The sequence below is a fragment of the Pipistrellus hanaki genome (assembly GCF_964339955.1).
Source record: "Pipistrellus hanaki genome assembly, chromosome: 13".
Taxonomy (NCBI): Eukaryota; Metazoa; Chordata; class Mammalia; order Chiroptera; family Vespertilionidae; genus Pipistrellus; species Pipistrellus hanaki.
The window spans coordinates 33652896-33676640 of NC_140515.1; the positions used below are offsets into that span (position 1 = coordinate 33652896).

A 23745-nucleotide genomic window follows, 5' to 3' on the forward strand; every position below is an offset into this window, starting at 1 on the left:
GGGGTGATAAAAATGGTTTGCAATTAGATAGATGTGATAATTACACATCATTGTTCATGTACTAAACAGCACTGAATTGTACATCTTAAAAAGGTTATGTTACATATGCTTTACCTCATAATTTTTTTTCTTAAAAGATCCCCACATCAGAATCTTAAAACAAATAAACAAGAAAACCAGAAATAGACTAATAGATAAAGAGAACATTTTTTTTCTTGATACTCCTCTCCCGAGGATATTTTTTCCACTGATTTTTTTAAAAGGGGAGTGGCCCCTTAAATCAATTCCCTGAATAGATATTTCCACTTTAATGACATAGTTTACCTTTTTGGCTAGTTGCTTACCCAAATCTTATTAAAACTTCTACCTTTCAAAAATCTATTCAAGGACCATTTCAAATTAACAACTTTATTATTCTATTCATCTTTCCACTCCATGTTTCTCAACATCTTTTTCCCCCACCTTCACTCTCAGTAGTATGTACTCTTTCCTTTTTTTAAGCACTCTAGCACCTTATATTTCTGGAGTCCTTGTATGATAGTGTTTCCTATGTCTATCTTTTAAGCTTTTTTTTCTTCTTCTTCTTCTTTTTAGCATAAGCTTCCGGAGAAGAGCATTCTGTCTCACTGATCTTTTTCTATCCCTATACTTTAGAACTGTGTTATAGCAGATGTTCAATAAATGTTTTGTTCATTGACTAAAACTGAATACTAATAAAAGAAAATACAAAATTTTAAACCTGAAAATAAAGGCAAGTTACAAAATGATTTTTTAAAATTAAATATATTGGGGTGATTTTTAATAAGATACAGGTTTCAAGCATACATTTATATAATACATGATCTGTATATTGTATTGTGTGCCCATTTAAAAATTTCTCAATAAGATAACCTTTAAGACTAATTATACAGTGTCAAAAAGAAAAGAAAAAGAATTTTTGGACAGACCCAAAAATGAAAGTCTCCCCCCGCCCCCCCCCCCCCCCCAATAACCTATTTTAATCTTAAAGGCTAGAAATATTTTAGGGAAAGAACCTAAGTTTAGAATATTCATTTTTCTATGCAATACAAAGCCTCATGTGGTCTCTCTTTTGAGCATGTCTTTAATCTCATACCTGTTCAACTAATACTATAGCTATACAAGCTCCTCAGTTACCAAAATACACGTTCTATTTCAAGGATATGAGCCTTTGCACATTTTTCTGCCCTACGACATTCACCAACTTCAGTCTTCAAGACTCAGTCATGTATCTTCTCACTAAAGATTTCCCTATTTCTCCCCAAAACAGTTAATGTATTTCCTCTATGCCACTACTATTCTTTGTAAATATTAGTAATCCTCAATACTCCGTATACCAATATTAGCTTCCTTGAAATCAAACACCATGTTTTTAATCACCTATCTATTCCCAATGCCTGATACTAAGTTCCATTAGCATTTATCATGTGAACGACAGACAAATGTATGCATAATCAATAACTTATACTTTTTTTACCCTGCTTCTACAATTCTTTGGAAAGGGCCTGTTTACTGCCCTTTGTTTCTATTGCTAAAAAATTAGTCTTTTAAGTCTTTCAGCAATGAGAATAGGTGTGAAATTACTTTATAAAATTATACAAATATAAAATATTAATACCTCTTAATTTCTAAATTATGTTATGATCAACAATTAGATCACTCTATAAGCAGACTTGCACAGGTATTTTTTTCTTTTGTTAATTCTCACCTAAGGATATTTCTTCCATTGATTTTCAGAGTGGAAGGGATGGAGTAGGGGGTGAGAGAGAGAAATATGGATGTGAGAGGGACACATCAATTGGTTGCCTCCCAACTGCCCACTTGCAACACAGGTATATATCCTTGAGTTAGAATCAAACCATCAACCTTTAGTGCAAGGGGGTAAGGGAGTAGGAGGGTGGGAGTGCTTTAACTGCTGAACCACACTAGCCAGGGCCTCCTCAGATATGTTTTTCCTAAATTCTTCTCAACTTCTCAGTACAACTCCTAATCTCAATTGGCCCCTTTTGCATTAAACCTTTCTAATCCATTGCTTGACTCTAATCTTTAGTCCATATGGGTGCAAAAGAGACCGTAAGTATAAATTTTGTCCTGCTATTCACTAGTTAATTTGATCTTGGTTGAGTTATTTAATCTTCTTTAAATTCCAGTTGCCTTGCTTGTGAAATGATAGTGTGGTATTAAGTACCTATCTCATAAATTTTTGTACAGAATTTTTAAAAGTTTATATATTAAGCACTCAGCACAGTGCATAGCACATAGCAAGCAATGGTAGTTACTACTTTCCAACTCCCTCATATTGGTATTTACTTTTAAAAAATACTTAAACCTTTATTATAGCATAAAATAGCAGGCCCTGGCCAGGACCGGGAGGGAAATGCTCAGGTCTAAACACTGAGGATCTGCATAACTCTGAGGCACTCATTTTTATTGTTAGCTTTGTTTTGAGGGGGGAAAAGTGTTAGTAATACCTTCCAATCCTTCCCTTACTTCTAACCACTGGTCTAACTTCTCTCTTCCTACGACACTGCTTCTAAACCAAAACAATATATTGTTAAGGCCTCAAAAGTTTTTAAGAACTTTGGCTAAATATTCTGAATATTGCATCTTCATATGATAGTTGTCCTCTTCCTAAGGTCATTCTTTGTACCCACAACTATTCTTTAGGTAACCTGGCTTTCAAATCTTTAATATATGGATACCAGGATTTGGAAGCATCTGAATTTCTCAATACCACTGGTTAAAGTATTGTTGTAGTAATATATAGAAATGTTTAAAAATACTTTAAAATGTTTAAGTTAACTTTCTTAAAACTTAAAATGAGGTATTAAGGACACATTCCCCACTGCCCTGAAGCGTGTGTACCTCATAGATAAGGATTTGAAACTTTAGTTACTGACTCAGAATGACTTGCTAAAATAACCATTTGTGTGAATAATGTACTCTCCCTAGATAACCACATGTAGCCCCTCGCCCTGTTTGAGATTAACATGTGTGTATTGATGTAATTCATTGATAGCCGCCTAAACTGCTACGGGAATGAAACAGGCTTTAAAAAGGGGTCCTGGCCGGCCAACAATGCTCGGCTGTTGAAACAGCCACAAAGGCACATCCTTTTATCAGTCCGGCAAGCAACGCCACTCCTCACTCCTCTTTCTAGCAGACCACAGAAGAACAGCTAATACCTCCCAATGGAGAGGTGACCAAGCTCTCGGGTGAGGAATGCTGGCCGCCTGCATCCAGACCAAACCAACCCAGCTGCCATACCCCAGGCAGGGGTCCTCAAACTTTTTAAAGTGGGGGCCAGATCACGGTCCCTCAGAGAGCTGGAGGGCCGGACTATATGAACTACTAATTCCTACTGTAACACCTCGGCTGCGCTCATTGCCCAAAAAACCTGGCGGGCCGGATCAAACTCCTCTGCGGGCCGCATGTGGCCCGCGGGCCGTAGTTTGAAGACCCCTGCCCCAGAAGATAGCACCCCCGGGATCCCATCAAACCTGTATCTGCAGCACCAGGAACTTTTGTAAATAATAAAATACTATGTGATTTGCTACTGCATATGTTTCATGTGGTGTAATTAACAGTTAAATCATTTTGTGTGCGCTTGAAATTGAAATTAAAGCTTCTGGTCTTTTCGGTCCTAAGCCTGCCCTTGGTCCTGCTTGCATAGAGCAGCCTCTTTGCTAGTAACTACTTTGAATGTCCCAACACCTGCACGGTGAGAGAGAGAGAGAGAGAGAGAGAGAGAGAGAGAGAGAGAGAGAGAGAGAGAGAGAGTGTGTGTGTGTGTGTGTGTGTGTAAAAGGAACATCTTAGATAAACACCCCAGATCCTTTCCCGGGACCTACGTGTGACAAGTATGTCTACCCAAAGTATATAAACTAAGCCATGCTTTATTTATTTGGCCAACATACACAGAAAGAAGCTATAGCATCCCTTTACCAGAGCACCACATAAATTTGAATCAATGCCATTATGAACTGTGTTGAGATCTTTTAGCATCTACATTATCACAGCAGCTCTAAGTCTTTTATACTCATGCAAACTGCTGCCAGGCTAGATTCTCAACATTTTTAAATTCTTTTAAAAACTAAAATTTACGTTAATGTCTGTTCCTACTTATCTTGTTTATTTATGTTGTTTTTAGCTTTCAAATATATTTCTGTACAAAATGTATTTGTCATTCTTCCAGCATTAGGTCTTAACATTAAGCATGTTATTTTCCCTCCATCTAAATCACTGAGTAAATAAATATCCAATAGAATGAGGCCAAAGAAAGTATTCTTTCTTTAGGGAACTATAATTCTGTTATGTTCGTACTTCAAAACCAGTTTCTCCCTCCTGGATACCCCCCAGGTTTTTATGGCACATCTAAGATTGGCCAGCTGTTTACCAGCACTATAAGACTTCCAGAGTTCAAAGGGACTTTCCAGGGTCATAGTCTTGCACAATTCTCTCATTTACAAATAAAGAATAGGAAGTTTAATTATATATCCTTGGTCACATGATTAATAACTGGTTTTTCTGGAAGCAGAACTAAGGAATTCTAAATACAAAAATATAGTGTTCTTTCCATTACAGATTTTTATTTATATTTTGTATTTTCTGTTCATTTTTATCTACAAAAAATAGAGAAATTATTATTCTGTTTGATCTAAAATATTGTGCACTTTTTGTTTTCAAGGGTATTTTTGCTGCCATACAAGAAGCACACATTCTATTTCCTCAAATTTTTAAGTCCATTCAGGGAATAGGCGAGTGAATAGCCTAAATCTACTCTGACAAGCTGGAAAGCAAAATAAACGTCAATTCTGACTTGCTGCTAGTGAACAAAGGGGTATTTTGGTTACAAATATCAAATCCTGACCCTGAACCTACAAATATATTTAGGATTAACTATCAACTTTCTAAGACTCAAAGAGAGAATGATGATTTTATCATTGTACTGATAATGTAAATTCTGTGAGAGTACTAGTTTTATATTCTATGATTTTTGCCTTGCTTGCAATAGGCTCTCAATAAAAATATGCTGATAAACAAATAAATGAATAAGTTAAAGAATAAACTGTAAAAGGAACACTGACCAAAAAAGCTGATGTAAAAATTTTTATAACTCCCCCAAAGCAACAAAAGAGATATATCTCTTGGCTATTAAAATTAACTAAATAATAAAAGGAGTCTTAATATTACAATAACAACATTCTTTTGCAGCAAAGTGATTGCTCTTTTCCATTTTGCCCCTTACCTTGAAATTTCGACAGGTTACACTTTGTTTCCTTAAACTCCCTATATATGAGACTTCTATAACAATTCTGTTCATTTTTCTAGAAATATCAAGTAAATGTTCAGAGACCAAATCAACTTCATTGTCATAAGATTATAAAAAGGCCATAACTAGGTAGAAAGATTAGGCTCTTGTATTAGTATTACTTTATGATCAGAACTCAAAAACAAGCCAAATAATTTATTATTTTCCTCACTGTTTATATTTTCTTTGCAAGCAGTTGCTCTGAGAACTCATTTCAAACTATAAAATTTCACATTTACTGAAACAGTAATTTTTAGCAATCCTGCATGGGTTAAAACAAAACATTCCATTTACTGGTGCTTTTATTAAATGTTCTCTTCTACATTGTTCCTCTAAAATCTAAGTAAAAAGTACTAAAACAATACTGTGTTAATTTGCTATCTGTTAAACAGTGATACAATATTTTAAAACTACGTTACTTATAAAGTCAAAACTAATATTATTTGATATCACCAATAATTTAATAAGCCACATAAGCACCAACCTATATAACCCCCTCCCATAGGTTCTCTCCATACAGTTTTCCTTTAAATTACAAAAGTGAAAAATCTAATTTGAAAACTATGGATTTAATAAACAGATAAACTTACTGAAAAAATCTTTAAAGGCGTTTAACCAATCCATTTAGAATAGAAATTCCGTGTTTTCTTTTGTCAGTTACAGCTCGGGATAGTTCTGAGTGAGCTTCCTGATCTGTTCTGTAACACTGAAACTTCCCACACCCAATCCACGTGACTTGGCCCACACCCAGGCAATAGAAAGTTTTTCTGAGGCTACTCTCTTTCCAAACATTTCCCCTTTGAATTATAACAGAACCTTGTAAAGCAAGTATATTATGGCCACAAATGTGATCTTATTATTCAGAGTTATTTTAGAAGAAGCTTTAAGTCATATATATTTTCAACAATTGAAAATATATTCATGTATTCATTTTTTTCCTGTGTTTTCTTAACTTTCAAAAAATGTCTCTCCATCAGCACAATTATTGTGAAACGAATTAATTATATGGGACATCTAAGTTACCAAAAAGGAGTTCAGAAATTCTGTGGAGATAAGGCTGTCTGATGCAAACACTGAATTTACATCACTATATAAGGCTAACTACAGATCACTAACTTAAAATGAATAATTAAAAAATGTTTTGGGCTTTAAAGTTTATATGCGGTAATATCTAAAATTTGGAAACTTATCCTCTTTGCTCTATGGTATTAGTTTTTTCACTATCTTTTGTTAATTACCATCACATTTGCTCTAGTCGCAGGATACCAGCATTCTTTTAAAAAATATATCTATTTAGATGTGGTTCTAGTCCTTTTCGTGCCTTCATCACTATAAGGCACACTTTCTTCACAGAAGTTACCTTAATTATTCCCAATATCTCTATAAATGTCCAGTATTCACAAAATAATAAACATTCTTGGTTCTAACTCTGGTCTCTTTTAGCTACTCAAGGAAAATCTCTTTCTGGTTTCTTTCAATAAAAAGCTAACAATGGTGTGTTTTTTTTAAATATATTTTATTGATTTTGTACAGGGAGGAAGGAAGAGAGATAGAGAGTTAGAAACATTGATGAGAGAGAGTCATCGATCAGCTGCCTCCTGCACACCCCCTACTGTGGGGATATGACCGCAACCAAGGTACATGCCCTTGACCGGAATCAAACTCGGGACCCTTCAGTCCCCAAGCCCACACTCTGTCCATTGAGCCAAACCGGTTTCGGCTAACAATGGTCTTTTACACAAACTTAAAATCTCAAAAAAGGTAACCTTACCACAGCAGTTCAATGTCATGGTGAAAATTCAGATTAATAACTTCATTTATTAAATTACATTTAGAATACTGGATTTTTAGTTTAGAAACCAATATTCTAATATTTTATATCTTACTTTGAATTGTGCAATAAAGTTTTGCTGCTTTATAATGGTTAAAAACAAAAATATTTGTTTTTTTATTGCTGATTTAGTCTAGAATTAACAATATTGAATAAGAATTAAAAAATAATACAAAGAAGTTAATCAATAATATTTTAATCAGCTTAACAATAACCCACAACCTTCGGACCAACTAGTCAATAATATTTTATATTTGTCAGTCATGCATGCCACATTTCTCCCAGACTGTCTTCACAAGGAGAAATTTTACTTTTTCTTCTAGATATATCCAATGAACCCTTAAGTAATAAAATGTCTGCATGCTTGCCTGAATACAAAAAAATGAAACTCTGTCCCTCCCAATTCCTTCCTGTCAGCCAAAGAGATTTTAATTAAAAAAAAAAAAAAGAGGCCACTCCTCATCTGGACATATTTCCTTCCTATCAGCTCAGCCAAGGCAAGTGTGAAGTAGGTTCCACTATCTTTGGCCCTAATGAGGGCCAGTAAAAACAAACAAACTTTACAGCTAGAAGGAGAAAGAATGGGGAAAGAAAAGAAAAGCAAAATAAAAAAGATCAGCCTTATAGAAGCTAATGTACAGTAATGAATCTAATTGACTTTTACACAGTAATGAATTCACAATTTAAAATTCTTTTATCAACAATAATAATAAAATAATGGTTTGCTTTTAAAAGTGAAGCTCAAAGTGTAAATCATTAGATGTTTAAAATATAACAATGTGCCATGCAAAATAAACTGCCTTCATTTCAAGGCGGCAATTCTGCATCTTACTCATCTATCCCTGGTCTCATTTAGATGCAGAATTTGCCTAACTTCATCAGGTACTCAGAGTTCAAAGAGCCCCTGCTGTATAAGTCAGTTCTGCCCCTTAGCACCACCCTGGCTTGATATTTTTTAACTCCAGCCAGACCCAACAGAGCTAGATTCATAGAAACTTCCCACAAACACTTACACCGTCCATTAGTCTCCTGATGTGCACAGTGAACACCTACTATAAGCCAAGCTTACCTTGTCTAGCTGAAATTCCAGTCCAGGACTTTTCTAGTCAGACCTCCCACTACTGCCAAAATTATGTACAAAGAACCAAGCTCTAACATCTACTTAAAAGAAAGTATTGTTGCTGTTTTAATACAAAAAAAACTTACCTAATGTATCCTTTAGGTTTTTTACAATAGATGCTTTCCGAGCACTGTTTTTCCTTTCCACATAGTTAGAAGGCACAAAACCTGTTTTATTCAAGGAATTTCGAACTCGCCACCAAGACTTAGAATCATCTAGAAGCCATAATCTCTCATTCTTCTTGATGTCCAGCTCTTGTTCTTGTTGGGCCACATAATCAAATTTGGCTACTACAACCACTTCTTCTGCCATCTTTCAGCAGCTTCAGCACTGTAACCACATAGAAAATATTTTTAAGGTGTAAATAATAGTAGTCTACATACTTTTCAAAAGAGATACACCTAAAAAACCTAAGAGCACTGAAAGGTTAAAAGTAAAAATATGAAAAACAATACACCAAGCAAATAAAAATCAAAACACAACTGGTGTAGTTATATTAATGACACACAAATACTTTGAGGCAAAACCATTACTAATGATAAAGAAATTTACTATACAGTGGTAAAAGTCTGTAATATCTATACTTAAGTATTGATTAACATAGCGCCAAAATAGATGACAAGAACCACAAAAAAAAAAAAAATAGATATCTATGGTCACAGAAGACAATTTTTAAATTTTTTATTAAGGTATTATATGTGTACATATCTTACCAATTCCCCTCCCCTCACTCCCATACATGCCCTCCCTCCCCGGAGTTTTGCGTCCATTGGTTATGCTTATATGCATGCATACAAGTCCTTCAGTTGATCTCTTATCTCCCCCATATCTCCCTACCCTCCCCACTGTAATTTGACAGTCTACTGCTTTACTGCACAGAGGACAATTTTTAACATACTTATCTCAGTAATAAATCAAGGAGATAAAAAAAATTAGTGAAGCGAGAATAGAACTGACATCATAACCATGTAGTTTGAAATAATCTATAATAATCTATAATAATAAAAGCATAAAATGCAAATTGACCGACAGCCAAACAGCAGGACAACCTTCCAAATGAAGCCGGGACTGCGAGAGCCAAGGCAATAAAGGGCTGTGAAAGCCTCTACTCTTCCACGAATTTCATGCAGCGGGCCTCTAGTTCTATATAATAAAAGCATAATATGCAAATCAACTGAACAGCTGAACAGCAGAATGACCTTCTGGACAAAGCTAAGGCTGCAAGGGCCGAGGGCTACTCTTGCATGAGTTTTGTGCATTGTCCTATATATTCTATATAATAAAAGTGTAATATGCAAATCGACCAAACAGCAGAGCGACCGGTTGCTATGGTGCGCTGACCACCAAGGGGCAGACATTCAACATAGGAGCTGCCCCCTGGTGGTCAGTGCACTCCCACACAGGGAGCATCACTCAGCCAGAAGCCCAGCTGATGGCTGGCAAGCACAGAGGCAGTGGCAGGAGCCTTTCCTGCCTCTGCTGCAAGAAAGCAGTAAGAAGAGAGGGGTCCAGGACTGTAAGAATCCCAGACTGTGAGGAGGATGTCTGTCTGCCAGCTTAGGCCCAATTCTGGGGGTATCAGGGCTAAGCTGGCAGGCAGACATCCTTGAGGAATCTTGCACTGCAAGAGGGCACAGGCTGGGCTGAGGGTCCCCCCTCCCCCCAGTGGACAAATCTCACGTACCAGGCCTCTAGTAAACATATAAAAACACCAGAGGCCCGGTGCACGAATTTGTACACAGGTGGGGTCCCTCGGCCCCTCTCCAGACCTTGAACCCTAGCCGCAGAAGGATGCAGCATTCACAAGTATAGATAATGTGTGTACATATTTTGTTGGGGGGGAGCATAAAAATTAGAATTCCCAATTTATATTTATCCCTTTGCACTCCGAACCATTCTGGACATTGGCTACCAGCTACTCGACGCTACTTTGCGGCGGAAACGTGCGTTGAAATAATTCAATTCCCCGTAATCACTAATAAACTGCAATGTCCCCTGAGAGGGGACATCCCAGTGATATGCTAGAATTCCGATGTCCCCTGAGAGGGGACAGCGGAGTGCAAAGCGTTATTCACAAAGAAACAATAGAAAGGTAAAACCAAAAAATGGTTATCCTGCAGGGAGAAAAGAGAGAGAACCTCAGTATGGAAGCAGACCTTTCTGGCTGTACTTTTAGAAGCATCTAAATGTTTTATGTAATTATAAAGTAAAATTAAATTTACAAAAAGGAAAAATAAGGTGATCTCTAAGAAGAAGAAAAAAAGAAAAAGAAACAAATGAACCTAGTTGTATATTCAGCTGATGTCATAACCACACGGAAACACACATTCTGCCTTTGAGGCAGCATTCTTCCTAGAACAAAGTACATTTCATGACAAGGGAAATTACTAGGTTCATCAAGACGGCACAACAATCCTAAATGTGTATGTACTTAACAATAGAGTTCTATATATAACACATGAAGCAAAAAGTACTAGAACGGAAGTAAACAAATCTATTAATTATTCTTGAAAACTGAAACACTAATCTCAGTAATCCACCAAAGTAGATACAAAAGCAACATAAACAAAATCTAACCAACAACAACTGAGTGAATCTAATTGACTTTATACAATGCTATATCCACCAGCAACACAGACATCTTTTCAAGTGTACATGGTATTAGTCACCAATACAGATCATATTCTGAATCATAAAAACAATCTTTAATAAGTATAAAAGGTTACATTACCCAGCATGTGATCTCTGATCATGATGAAATTAAAGTCAGTAACAGAAAGATATCTGGAATATCTCTAAGTATTTAGAAGTTGAAAACACTTCTAAATAATATGTTGTCAGTCTTCTAAGAGAAAATTAGAATATTTTGAACAAAATGAAAATAGAAATACAACATATAAAAATTGGTTGAAATTAATTTCCTTCCAAGCAGCTAATGGAGTGCTTCGAAGGAAATTTATAGCATTAAAATACTAATAAAAATGCTAGGGAAAAAGGTCCCAAATCAATAATGTAAGCTTTCACCTTTTGAAACTAAAAAAGAGCACATTAAACTCAAAGGAAACAGGAAGGATATAAAGATTAAGACCAGAAATCAGGAGACAAAAAGAGAATACTTGAAAAATTATTGAAACCGAAAGGGTTGAGAACAGGTCTCCCCAAGATATTCCACTTTGGCATGTTAATTTTGATCTGAAGGTAAATCAAGACCAGCAAGCTCATGAAAACTTTCACCTATCTCTTAAAAATTTAAATTTGGAGCCTTTCCCACAATGAGAATCATTACAAGATATAATTTTTATGACCTATTTATAGGGTAGGAAAAACTTTTAATTACTGAACATCTGCTCTTCTTATGGTCCTGTGAATCCCCAAAATATCTTCTCTCCTCCTTAGCCCAGAATGCCATATATACCTCATTTTAACTTTCTGTATTGGAACCCCTCATGTATGTGCAGTTTCTGAAATGTAAGTGGGTTTCCTATACAGATATATGTAGATAAAGGTTGATTATTTCTCATTACTCTGTCTCATGGTGACTTATTAGACTAGTGGAAAAAGCTAGAAGGGTAGAGTAGAAACATCTTCCTCCCTAACAAAACCAAAAGATGGTCCTTGAAAAGATCAAGGCAATTGCTAAATCTCTAGCAAATATGATCAAGAAAACAAAATTACCAATGTCTGTACTGAGAGAATATCATCAAAGACCCAAAGATATTAAAAACAGAAGAGAATACTATTGCTGGTTTGAATGTCTGTGTCCCTACAAATTCATGTCAAAATCCTAACCTCCATAAGGATGGAGTGCTCATGACTGGGATCAGTGCTCTTATAAAAGAGATCCCAGAGCTGGGCTGGTTGGAGGGCCGTCTAGTACACCAAAAAGGTTTCAGGTTCGATTCCCAGTCAGGGGCATACAGGAGAAAACTGACTCATGTTTCTCTCTTTCTCTCTCTACCTTCCTTTCTCTATAAAATCAAAAAACATTGTTTTAAGGGCGAGTGGGAAAGAGAAAAAGAAAAGAAAAATATTCTCAGGAGAGTATTAACAAAATAAATAAATAAATAAATAACAAAGAGCTTGTGGGTAAACTATGTTCATGTCTGGGGGTTTTGTGGAAGCTAGAACTGTGAGGATAAATTGGCTATTTGGTTACAGCTATTACTAAGCAAAGTGTTGAAACTGCAATTTTGCTGCTCTTGGATGCTTAGAGTAAAATTTGAGAAGAGAAACAATTTAAAGATGAATTGTTAATCAAAAGGGAAGCAGAAATTTAATTTAAATTTAAAAGTTGGAAAATTCTCAGACTATCCATATTGCAAAAAAATGAGAAAATATGTTATCAGTTCTAAGGGTACGGCCACGGGATGGGACCCTCTGATAGATTAGTTTAGGTGTGAACATTAGACTCAATCAGCCATCATGATCATGGAGAAATTAAAAATTACATGCTAATCTGAAACAAATGCTAATTAAAATAAAGGCCTTTATTTTAAATGATAGGTCAAATAAAATGACACCCTATATTACTTACTTTTGGAAATACCACTTTGGAAACATCCACAATATGACAAAGCACAAAATAATGGCAAAGGCAATCTGAACTAGCAGAAATCAGGAAGGAATAAAGGGAGATTGCTGGCCAGTCTTCCTAGATATTACAAGGTAAGACCACAGATATCCTTTAAGACAAGGAAAGAAGAACCACAAAGGCTGCCTCCTCCATTTCAAAAGGGGCCATTGCCTGGGTTTCAACCCAAAGATGTGGGGCCAGGCCAGGAGAGCCACTGGCATGTGATTGTAGCACAGCAAGAGCTGCCTTGAGCTGCATTCAAGAAAAGCCATTGGGGAAACACAGTTAAGTATTTAATGTTTTTAAATAGAGAACATATTTGAACAGATATTTCACACACACAAAAAAAAGATATCTGAATGGCATATAAGCACATGGAGAAGATTCTCAAACTCATTAGTCATTACAGGAATGAAAAATAAAACCACCGAGTGATATCACTACACAGCTATAAATGGCTTATGGAGAGAAGGGAGGTGGAGAACAATAAAAGGGGGAAAGAAAGAGGGGAGAAGAAAGATAAGAGAAATAGAGATAGAGATAAGAAAACAAAAAAAGAGGAAAAGGGCCACAGGTTGACCTAACAAGCTCAGGGGAGGCCTGCATGGCAGTCTTGCAAACTCAAGAGACCTAAAGTAACCACAATGAATGGTCTGAAATTAAACTTTAACTTTAAAATAAGTTATGGTGGGCAGTTACATCCTAGGCCGGTATCTTCACTGACAAGGTCAACCTTTATCTTAACTGAGCCTATTTGTCTTTTTGCATCTATGTTAACATACCCTTGAAACGTCTGGGTAACTTGTAACTTCCTTTTTTCTGGAGCCCCTGAGGCACAAATAAATGTGCTGGGCTCCAGGACAGATACCACAAATTATCATGTTAATTGTTCCTGCACCCACCTAAGTATGTGTCCATCATTTTACTTTTTATCCAATCCCAGGGGTTTCCTCCCCTTTGCTTTATCCTCCTTAAGTCTATCACCAATGAATTTCATGTATTCCACCTACAATCCTCCTTTAATTGCAATATATAAATACAAATGTAACCTGCCATTCTCTGGAGCATTATCTCAATTGGTTGAGGTTCTGCTACCCTGCATGTAGACAGTTTGGCTCAAATAAACTCACAAAAATTCTTTACAGGTTTCAATAGTTTTTTATGTTAATAGAAGATGGAGAAAAGAATGTAAGGGGGAAAGAAAGAGGGGAGAGGAAAGATGGTAATAGAGATAAGGAAGGTACAAAAAAAGTACCAAGTTGCCAATGAAGATGCTAATCAACTGGAAATAATGCATTGCTGTGGGAATGCAAAAGTAGTACAGCCATAATGGCTAACAGTTTGACAGCTTCTTCAAGTTCAACATACACTTACCATATGACACAGCAATCTCACTGAGCTAAACTCAAAAGGCTATGTATGACATTCTAGCAAACGCAAAACTACAAAGATTAGTGGTTTTCATAGGTTAATGGTGGGGGTAAGAGTCTGACTACAAAGCATGAGAAGAATTTATTTTCTTGAGAGGAGATGAAGAAACTGTTCTGCATTCAGGTTGTGGTAGTTATTAACTTTAGATGCACAAGGTATGTTAACTTAGATATATAAGAACAATGGTTGCTAAAGGCAAAAACAAATCTTTTACTAAAGAAGTCATTTGCTTCTCTATGTATCTAATCTCCTTCACACTCAAAAACATGTGAATCTTACTATATTTAACCCTTTGCACTCCAAACCATTCTGGACATTGACTACCAGCTACTCCGAACCATTCTGGACATTGGCTACCAGCTACTCGACGCTACTTTGCGAAACGTGCGTTGAATTAACTCAATTCCCCGTAATCACTAATAAACTGCAATGTCCCCTGAGAGGGGACATCCGAGTGATATGCTAGAATTCCGATGTCCCCTGAGAGGGGACATCCGAGTGATATGCTAGAATTCCAATGTCCCCTGAGAGGGGACAGCGGAGTGCAAAGGGTTAAACTAAATATATAGCAGAAAACATTCATTGCACTGTCTTATACTTTAAAATGGACCTGTTTTGACTCATGTTTGATTTTTCTCATCATGCAATATAAGTTCACTGTTTTGCAGATTTTCCAAATGTTGACATCTTATAAAATATCACTGCATTTCATGCAGTCTCTGGAAACTTGAGTGAAAATGAAAATTAACATTCCAGTATATGAAAATAGTTTTGGCCTTACAGACTTCCTAAAAAGACCTGCTAATCTAAATATGGGAATAACATCAGGACAAACACCTAAAAACATGTTCTTCCCTAACCTACTTTTACAAATTAATTAGGTGTATCTACAGATTAATGGCACCAAGTTTGTCAAATCATTTTACCAATCATATTATGTATGACATGTAAACTATGCGTATGATAAATATAACCATTTTTGGCAAGTCAGTTGTTATATTCTGAGGAAAAAGAAACCAGATAGTGATAGAAAAATTCTAAAGGGAAATCTCTCAGGCAAGTACAAATACAATTTTTAAAGTCTGCTGTACTTTGACATATAACTTGACAATTTCCTGTTTCTGATAAAAATCAGCAGAGTGACAATACCCAAGTGACTAACTCCGGAAGTTTGGTTGGGCTATAGATCTCTCAGTAAACAATTAAGAGGGAAAAATCCCCAAATAACTGACTTCAATATTCTGTAAGTAATGCAAAAAGACAAGGCAATTCAAATGTGATTTTACTCTATCCAATGTATTATACCTTACCATTTTGTCAAGTTATTTTAATTGTTAAACACTCTGATTAATGAAACAACACAGACAAGAATCCTGTCGTGGGGAAATTTAAAACTACATGCTAGTCTGAAACAAGGACTACTTAAAATAAAGGCGTTTATTTTAAACAATGGGTCAAATAAAATGCCACCCTATATTATTCACTTTTGGAAATATCACTTTGGAAACATCCCCAATATGAAAAAGCACAAAATAATGACAAAGGCAAAAGTTATTAAACAGTTATTACAGATGAAGAACACACTGAGCTAAGGCCTGAGAATAACTATAGGCACATCAAGCAAAAATCCTGCTCTCAAAAAATATCAACTATAATTCTATTTCAACAACTTATTTCATGCCTTAGGTATTACTCCCTATATGATTACTTTGTCAGGCATCACAAAATTTTACTCATTACCCTCTCTGAATTAAAATGTCACGTAGTGCTAAGAGGTCTACTACAAAAGTAATAGTAAGTCTAGTACCCATCTGACTCCATATACCATGTTTCTCCGAAAATAAGACATCCTCTGAAAATAAGACCTACTTACAGGTTTCCTTCTGAGTGAAATATAAGGCATCCCCCGAAAATAAGGCCCCCTAGGCTCCGTCTCAGAATGCTATTGCTAAACATGAGAGATTTGGTCCACTAATTCTGAAAGAAATGGAGTCACAAGAAATTCACCAGGAAATTCGGGAATTGGATTGTTACGATGATGTTCCAGAAGATGATGACATGATTGTCATTGAATAAATGAGTAAATTCTTGATACTGTAGGATTCACAGTTTGTCTGGTTTGTGTTGACAACTACCAGACTACCGTACCGTATACAGGTAATAAATTTCCTTCGTTTTCATTTAACAATAAATGTGTACCGTATTCTTCTTCATGGAAATATAAGACATCCCCTGAAAATAAGACCTAGCGCATCTTTGGGAGCAAAAATATAAGACACTGCCTTATTTTCGGGGAAACGGTAGTTATTAGTGTTATTGATTATATTCTCTTACATATAATTTTAAAATTGTGATAAAATACCCATTATGTGCTGAATTCCACCCCAACCCCCACCCCCAAAATTTAGATACTAAAGTCCCATCCTAGTACCTCAGACTATAACAACATTTGGAGTTAAGTTCTTTAAAGAAGTAATTAAGATAAAATAGGTGGACCCTAATCAAGTATGACTAGTGTCATTATAATAACAGCTAATTTGGTTTGGCCAGAATGGCTCAGTTGGCTGAACATAGCCCTATGCACCCAAAGACTGCCACAGGTCAATTCCCAGTTAGGGTACATAGCTAGATGGTGGGGCATGTATGGAAGGCAACCTATAAGTCTCTCGTGTCTCCCCCCATACACACACCCTTCCCCTTCCTCTAAGCATGTCCTCAGGTGAGGTTTAAAAATCACCTCTATATGCTAAGTGTTCGACTGTCCAACCAGTTGCTATGATGCACACTTACCATCAGGGGGCAGATGCTCAACGCAGGAGCTGCCGTGATGCACACCGGCCATTTAAAAATAAACAGCACCATGGACCTGACACCAAAAAATGAACACAGCCTCCCCTAAGTGGGACACAGGCACCACAACCACCCTGGAGTGGCACCCCACCAAATCGCAGCTAACACTGCCAAGACCCCAATGGAGCAAAATGTGGTCAATAGCCCAGCCCATCCAGTCCACCCAGCCCAGCCCAGAAACGGTTGCTGTGGGCGCCAGATAATTATGTCACATAGCAAATGCCTGGCTTCCTCTCCCTAGTGACTAGCCTCCTTGGACTTTCTTCAGCCCAGGTACCTAACTTGCTTTATAGTCAGGTGGAAACATTTTACGCTTTAACCAAATGTCTGTGAAGCGTTTTTCCTGTGCCTCATCTCATTTGATCCTCATAGAAGTCCTGGAGTAGGTAGATAGGAGACTCGGTGGAATCCTATTTTCTTTATATTTGCCAGAAAACAAAGATTTAGAAAGCTTAGAAACTTGACCCAACTGAAAAGAAGAAATGGTGAAACTTGAAAATGACTTCAGGTTTTCTCACTGCACAGAATATAATCAAACACTGTTACGGTTAAATATTTTACCCTTTGTTTTCCCTGCATGATCTACAACAATAATCTTCTTCATGTTGATATTTACTGCTGTGTTGCTGACAAATACCTGAAAGAGAAGTTGGAGTGCTTCACTGGGCTGGAAAAAGTTAGCTAAATCAGAAAGCAAGTCTAATTAAGCAAGTTTGTTCTGTATATATATAAAAAGGCTAAGTTGACTCCCATATGCGCAATGCATAAAAAGCTCTCACTGGCACCAATCGCATGCGTGTGTTTCGATCTGTCATTGTCAATAGTGAATTTGGTTGATACTTCTATTATAGAAAAAGGGCAAATAGTGCCAGAAGCCAGTTCTAACATGTCATAATTGCAAGAGTTTCATCAAAAGGTTGATGGAATTTGGGGACTCAATAAGAGCTGAGTCACATATGTTATTACCTGTTGGGAATGGCTGAAGGGATTTCCCCCAAACCTGTATAGGATGATTGTTTGCTGCCAGACAGCTCAGGGCATCTTAATCTACATGTTATTGCCTTCTGTTGGCCAAACACCTGAACAGCCATAGGCTATTCCCCTGATCTGGCAATGCTTCCATACAAAAACCTACCCTTTGAAGTGTGTATCTCCACCTTGCCTTAGGACAATTTGTGTTAATAAAAAGCAAGGGGTCCTGAGACAAGGAGAACTTGATTTTCTTCAGCCAGGCTCCTCTGACCCCCAATGCCTTTCAAAATTATCTTTCATCTTTGGACTCTTACTTAATCTACGCACAGCCTTTTCAGGTTCCAGAACCCTTCTAGGTGCCGGATCAAGATCCACCGGCGATAAACGACACCCCAACGTTTGGCAGAATAGTGATAATTAAATTACTTCTTCTAATTAATTTCCTTTCAATGTCCATGCACTGGGACACTAGTAATAAAATAAGAAGAGCCAATTTTGGCACAGACATGCTCCATTTGAAAACTATATGAAGACAATGGGAGAAGACAACCATCTACAAGCTAAGGAGAGGCCTCAGAAGAAACAACTGTGATAACTTGATCTTTGACAGACTCGAGCCTCCAGAATTTTGAGACAATCAATTTCTGTTGTTTAAACCACTCAGTCTGTGATACTTTGCTATGGCAGCCTTAGCTAAGTAAGCCACATAAAATGTATCATCTAAACCATTTTTAAGTGTACAGTTATGTGGCATCAAATATATTTACAATGTTGATCAACAAGTATAACCATCCACTGTTAGAACAATTTTCATCTTGCAAAACTGAAACTCTATACCCAGTAAAAATTACACTCATATACAGCTAAACTGGTACTGTTAGCTAGGTATCAATGAGGGAAAGGAAGCAAAAAGAGTCAGAAATTGGTGAGCATATTCAGCTGGGAAACAGAGGCTGTTGGCTTCACCAGGAAGCTAGAGCTCAGGGAACCACCAATCCATTCGCAGATCACTTGGGGGAAAGGAAAGAACAAAAGGGCAGATAAACACATATGCAGTAAAGTCAAAATGGTGCAGGGGGCATAGTTGACCCTGAAGACCTGTCAGTCTTACATGGGAAAGGGATCATTCATCAGTGGGTGGACCCTATCAGAAGCCCATGAAGATTTGAGAAGCTGACTGGCTATTTTGAATAAACTCCTGGTTAAGACCCCGGGAGAACAAAGCTCTCTCTCACCTGGGACTGTAACTGCACTTGCCCTGTGTGGTCTCTTCTTCCTGGGAGCATGCGACCCTGTGGGTCTAGTGGCCACCTGGAGCCTGAGAAAGGCCATGCAGGTCCCAAATGAAGCAGAAACTCTGGACATTGGCCTTTGCCTTTGCCCTGATACTCAGATGGACTTTTTCCATGGTGGGATGAAGGAAATGGGACATTGGAAAGCCAGAAGAACTCTTTTGATATTGCATCACAAATAAACCACCTTGCCACATTACAATCATATCGCTGATTTTTACCACGCTTTTACTTAGAAACATGTTTACCCGTTTTCTTTTGAGATCCTACTATATGCCAGGCACAGTATGAGCTATCCAACTCATAAAGCTAAAGCTGTCATGAAAGAGCTTCCAGGCTAGTGAGGAAAGTTTTGTTTCTTTGCTAATATTTTGCTAGAGGTCCAGTGCACAAAATTGGTGCATGGGGTAAGGGGGGGGGGGGGGGGAACACGTGTACCTCAGCCCAGCTTGTACCCTTTCCAATCTGGGACCCCTCAGAGAATGTCTGTCGGTTTAGGCCCAATCCCAGAGGGATGGGGTAAACGGGCAGTCAGACATCCCTCTCACAATCTGGGACTGCTGGCTCCTAACTGCCTGATTGACCCTAACTGCAATCTGGAACTGCTGGCTCCTAACTGCCTGATTGACCCTAACTGCTTCTGCCTGCCAGCCTGATCACCCTCCAGCTCCCCTGCTTGGCCATATTATCACCTAAATGCTCCCCTGCTGGCCTGATCGCCATCAACTGCCCTCCCCTGCCGGCCTGATCTCACCCCCAACTGCTCTCTCCTGCAAGCCTAATCTCGCCCCCAACTGCCCTCCTCTGCTGGCCAATTTGGTTCTGATTGGTTGGTTTCTATGCCAATCAGTGTCTTTGGTCCTATCAATGGAGCTGGATATGAAAGGCGGGGGTGATCAGCAGCCCTGGTAGAGACCTGGAGAGAAAGAAAGAGGCAAATGCTGGTCCACAGCTGCCACAGAGGCTACGGATCAGACCCTGCTTCTTTCTTCAGGCATCTCTCTGGGTCTGATTCGCAGCTCCCTCAGGAGTCAGTGCTGGGTTGCCACAGCAACCCAGTGCTGACTGCAGGACTGACTTCTGATTGATGGAGCCTTCAGCCATTGTGGATGTGACATACCCAGGGTTCTTTAATGCAAACTTACTCTGCTCCCATTAACATCACAAACTATGCTAACTGCATCTATAAACTGAGTTAAATGTGATGCTACTGTTTATATATTTAACTACCTCTGACTGGACTAATAAAACAACCTGTCTTTTCACTTTATAAAGTCTTACTTAGTCTTCAGCCTTAACTGATTTGGCTCAGTGGATAGAGCGTCAGCCTGTGGACTGAAGGGTCCCAGGTTCAATCCCAGTCAAGGGCACATGCCCAGATTGCAGGCTGGATTCCCAGTAGGGGGCAGTCAATGATTCTCTCCCATCACTGATGTGTGTCTATCTGTCTCTCTGTCTCTGTCTCTGTCTCTCTCTCTTTTCCTTCCTCTCTCTGAAATCAACAAAAACATATTTTAAAAAAAGGAGAATGGTAATCAGCCAGACACGAGTTATTATTCTTTTTTTTCTTTTTATTAAGGTATTATATGTATACATATCTTACCAATCCCCCCCACCCCCCATACGTGCCCTCCCTCCCCAGAGTTTTACATCCATGGATTATGCTTATATGCATGCATACAAGTCCTTCGGTTGATCTCTTATCTCCCCCATATCTCCCTACCCTCCCCACTATAATTTGACAGTCTGTTTATTGCTTTACTGTCTCTGTATCTATCTTTTTGGTCATCAGTTTATAATGTTCCTTATTACCCATAAATGAGTGAGATCATGTGGCATTTTTCTTTCATTGACTGGCTTATTTCACTCAGCATAATGTCCTCCAATTCCATCCAGGTTGCTGCAAATGATAAGAATTCCTTCTTTTTTATGGCAGCATAGTATTCCATTGTGTAGAATCTACACTGTAGATGTACCATTGTTTTTTGATTCAATCATCTGCTGATGGGCACCTAAGCTGTTTCCAAATCCTAGCTATTGTAAATTGTGCTGCTATGAACGCATGGGGTGCATATATCCTTTTTTTTTTTATATCCTTTGGATTGGTGTTTCTAGATTCTTAGGATATATTCCTAGGAGTGGGATTACTGGGTCAAATGGGAGTTCCACTTTCAGTTTTTTGAGGAAACTCCATACTGTTCTCCACAGTGGTTGCACCAGTCTGCATTCCCACCAGCAGTGCACGAGGGTTCCTTTTTTTCTCGGCATCCTCACCAGCACGTCTTTTGTTGATTTGTTGATGATAGCCATTCTGACAGGTGTGAGATGGTACCGCATTGTCATTTTGATTTGCATCTCTCGGATAATTAGTGACTTTGCGCATGTTTTCATGGGCCTCTAGGCTGAGTTATTTTTTTTAAAGTGAAGCAATGCTCCATAGGTTCTTGCAAACTTTGATTACTGCACACTGAGGGCTAGGTCTTAAACAATAGTATCTAGTGTCCTCCAGTTATCCCTGATCTGGAGGGCTGAGAGGTGCCTCTTAGTACTATTTGACATTTTAAGCCATGTTCATATATTACTTGCAAGAGTTTGCACTTAGAAGTGAATGCCACCTTCAATTTTGTAACCTAAGCAACTTGTCTGTCTCACCCTAGTCCAAGTCATGCTTCAAATGCCCCTATAAGTAAAATATGCTTATGATACATTCAATTTACTTTCTTAACTTCATAATTCTGTACTAGACACTGTTCTTCCATTAGCTATGACTCTGGGAATGTCCTATCAACCTTCCGGAAACTCCATGTTCTTATCTGTAAAGCAAGGGAACTGAATCAGATACAATCAAAAAGTCTTTTTTGAGTGCCAAAACTATTATCTAAGTTCCTTCTTAAATTTTCTTAACTAAACAAAGTCAGATTTGTATTGTGTTTTCTAAGTATTTTCATTACAAGAGATGGCAAAAGTAGGTTTACAGATATAATATAAATAGTCTTCTAAATATATAAAAGGCTAATATAATATGCAAAGTGACCCCTCAGGAGTTTAACCAGGAGTTCTATCACTTGCTACAGAGTGCGCTGATCATCAGGGAGAGGCACAGAATGAAGAAAGGCTCCAGCCGGCAGCTGGAAGGCCCCAATCAGCCTTGATTGCAAGCCAGCCCTATGAGCCCTACTCATGCACAATTTTGTGCACTGGGCCTCTAGTTAACAAATAACAATATAAGAATAAACTTGTATTTTATATACTAACAACTATAAGCCTACTTTTGCCAACCCCTGTATATTACCACTACTCCAATCATTTTTTTAAAATATAATTTTATTGATTTCAGAGAGGAAAAGAGATAGAAATATCAATAATGAGAGAGAGTCAATGATCAGCTGCCTGAGGCACACTTCCTACTAGGTACTTGAGCCTGCAACCTGGGCATGTGCCCTGACTGGAAATCAAACCATGACTGTCTGGTTCATAGGTCAAAGCTCAACCATTGAGCCACACCTACTGGGCAATCCTTATTCTTTTACATTCTACTTAGTGTCCCATTGCATGGATTCATGCACATTGAAAGGAAATTAATTAGAAAAAAATATTTCACTATCGCTATTCGCCCTTTTTCTTTTTTTTTAAATACATTTTATTGATTTTTTTTACAGAGAGGAAGGGAGAGAGATAGAGAGCTAGAAATGTCAATGAGAGAGAGAAACATTGACCAGTTGCCTCTTGCACACCCCCTACCGGGGATGTGCCCACAACCAATGTACATGCCCTTGACCGGAATCGAACCTGGGACCTTTCAGTCCACAGACCGACGCTCTACCGCTGAGCCAAACTGGTTTCGGCCGCCCTTTTTCTATAATAGAAGTGTCAACCAAATTCACTATTGACAATGACAGATCGAAACACACGCATGCGACTGGCGCCAGTGAGAGCTTTTTATGCATTGTGCATATGGGAGTCAACTTAGCCTATATATATATATACACACACACACACACACACACACAGAACAAACTTGCTTAATTAGACTTGCTTTCTGATTTAGCTAAAACTTTTTCCAGCCCAGTGAAGCACTCCAACTTCTCTTTCAGGTATTTGTCAGCAACACAGCAGTAAATATCAACATGAAGATTATTATTGTAGATCATGTAGGGAAAACAAAGGGTAAAATATTTAACTGTAGCAGTGTTTGATTATATTCTGAGCAGTGAGAAAACCTAAAGTCATTTTCAAGTTTCACCATTTCTTCTTTTCAGTTGGGTCAAGTTTCTAAGCTTTCTAAATCTTTGTTTTCTGGCTAATATAAAAAAAAAAAAAAAAAGGGCCGAAACCAGTTTGGCTCAG

At 37.8% G+C, this 23745-nt stretch overlaps 1 protein-coding gene across 3 annotated transcripts in view; it reads right to left on the bottom strand.

The window, feature by feature from the left end:
• The window catches only part of NCK1 (NCK adaptor protein 1), a 62498-nt gene that overhangs the window by 8139 nt on the left and 30614 nt on the right, over window positions 1–23745 (bottom strand). For 2 of the 3 annotated variants that reach the window (XM_084901795.1, XM_084901796.1), the window contains exon 2: window positions 8367–8610. In XM_084901795.1, the coding sequence (XP_084757921.1) occupies window positions 8367–8592 (226 nt within the window). In that variant the 5' untranslated portion in view covers window positions 8593–8610. Of the gene's footprint in view, window positions 1–5919; window positions 6063–8366; window positions 8611–23745 lie in introns of those variants that run through there. The other variant, XM_084901797.1, reaches the window with a different exon arrangement.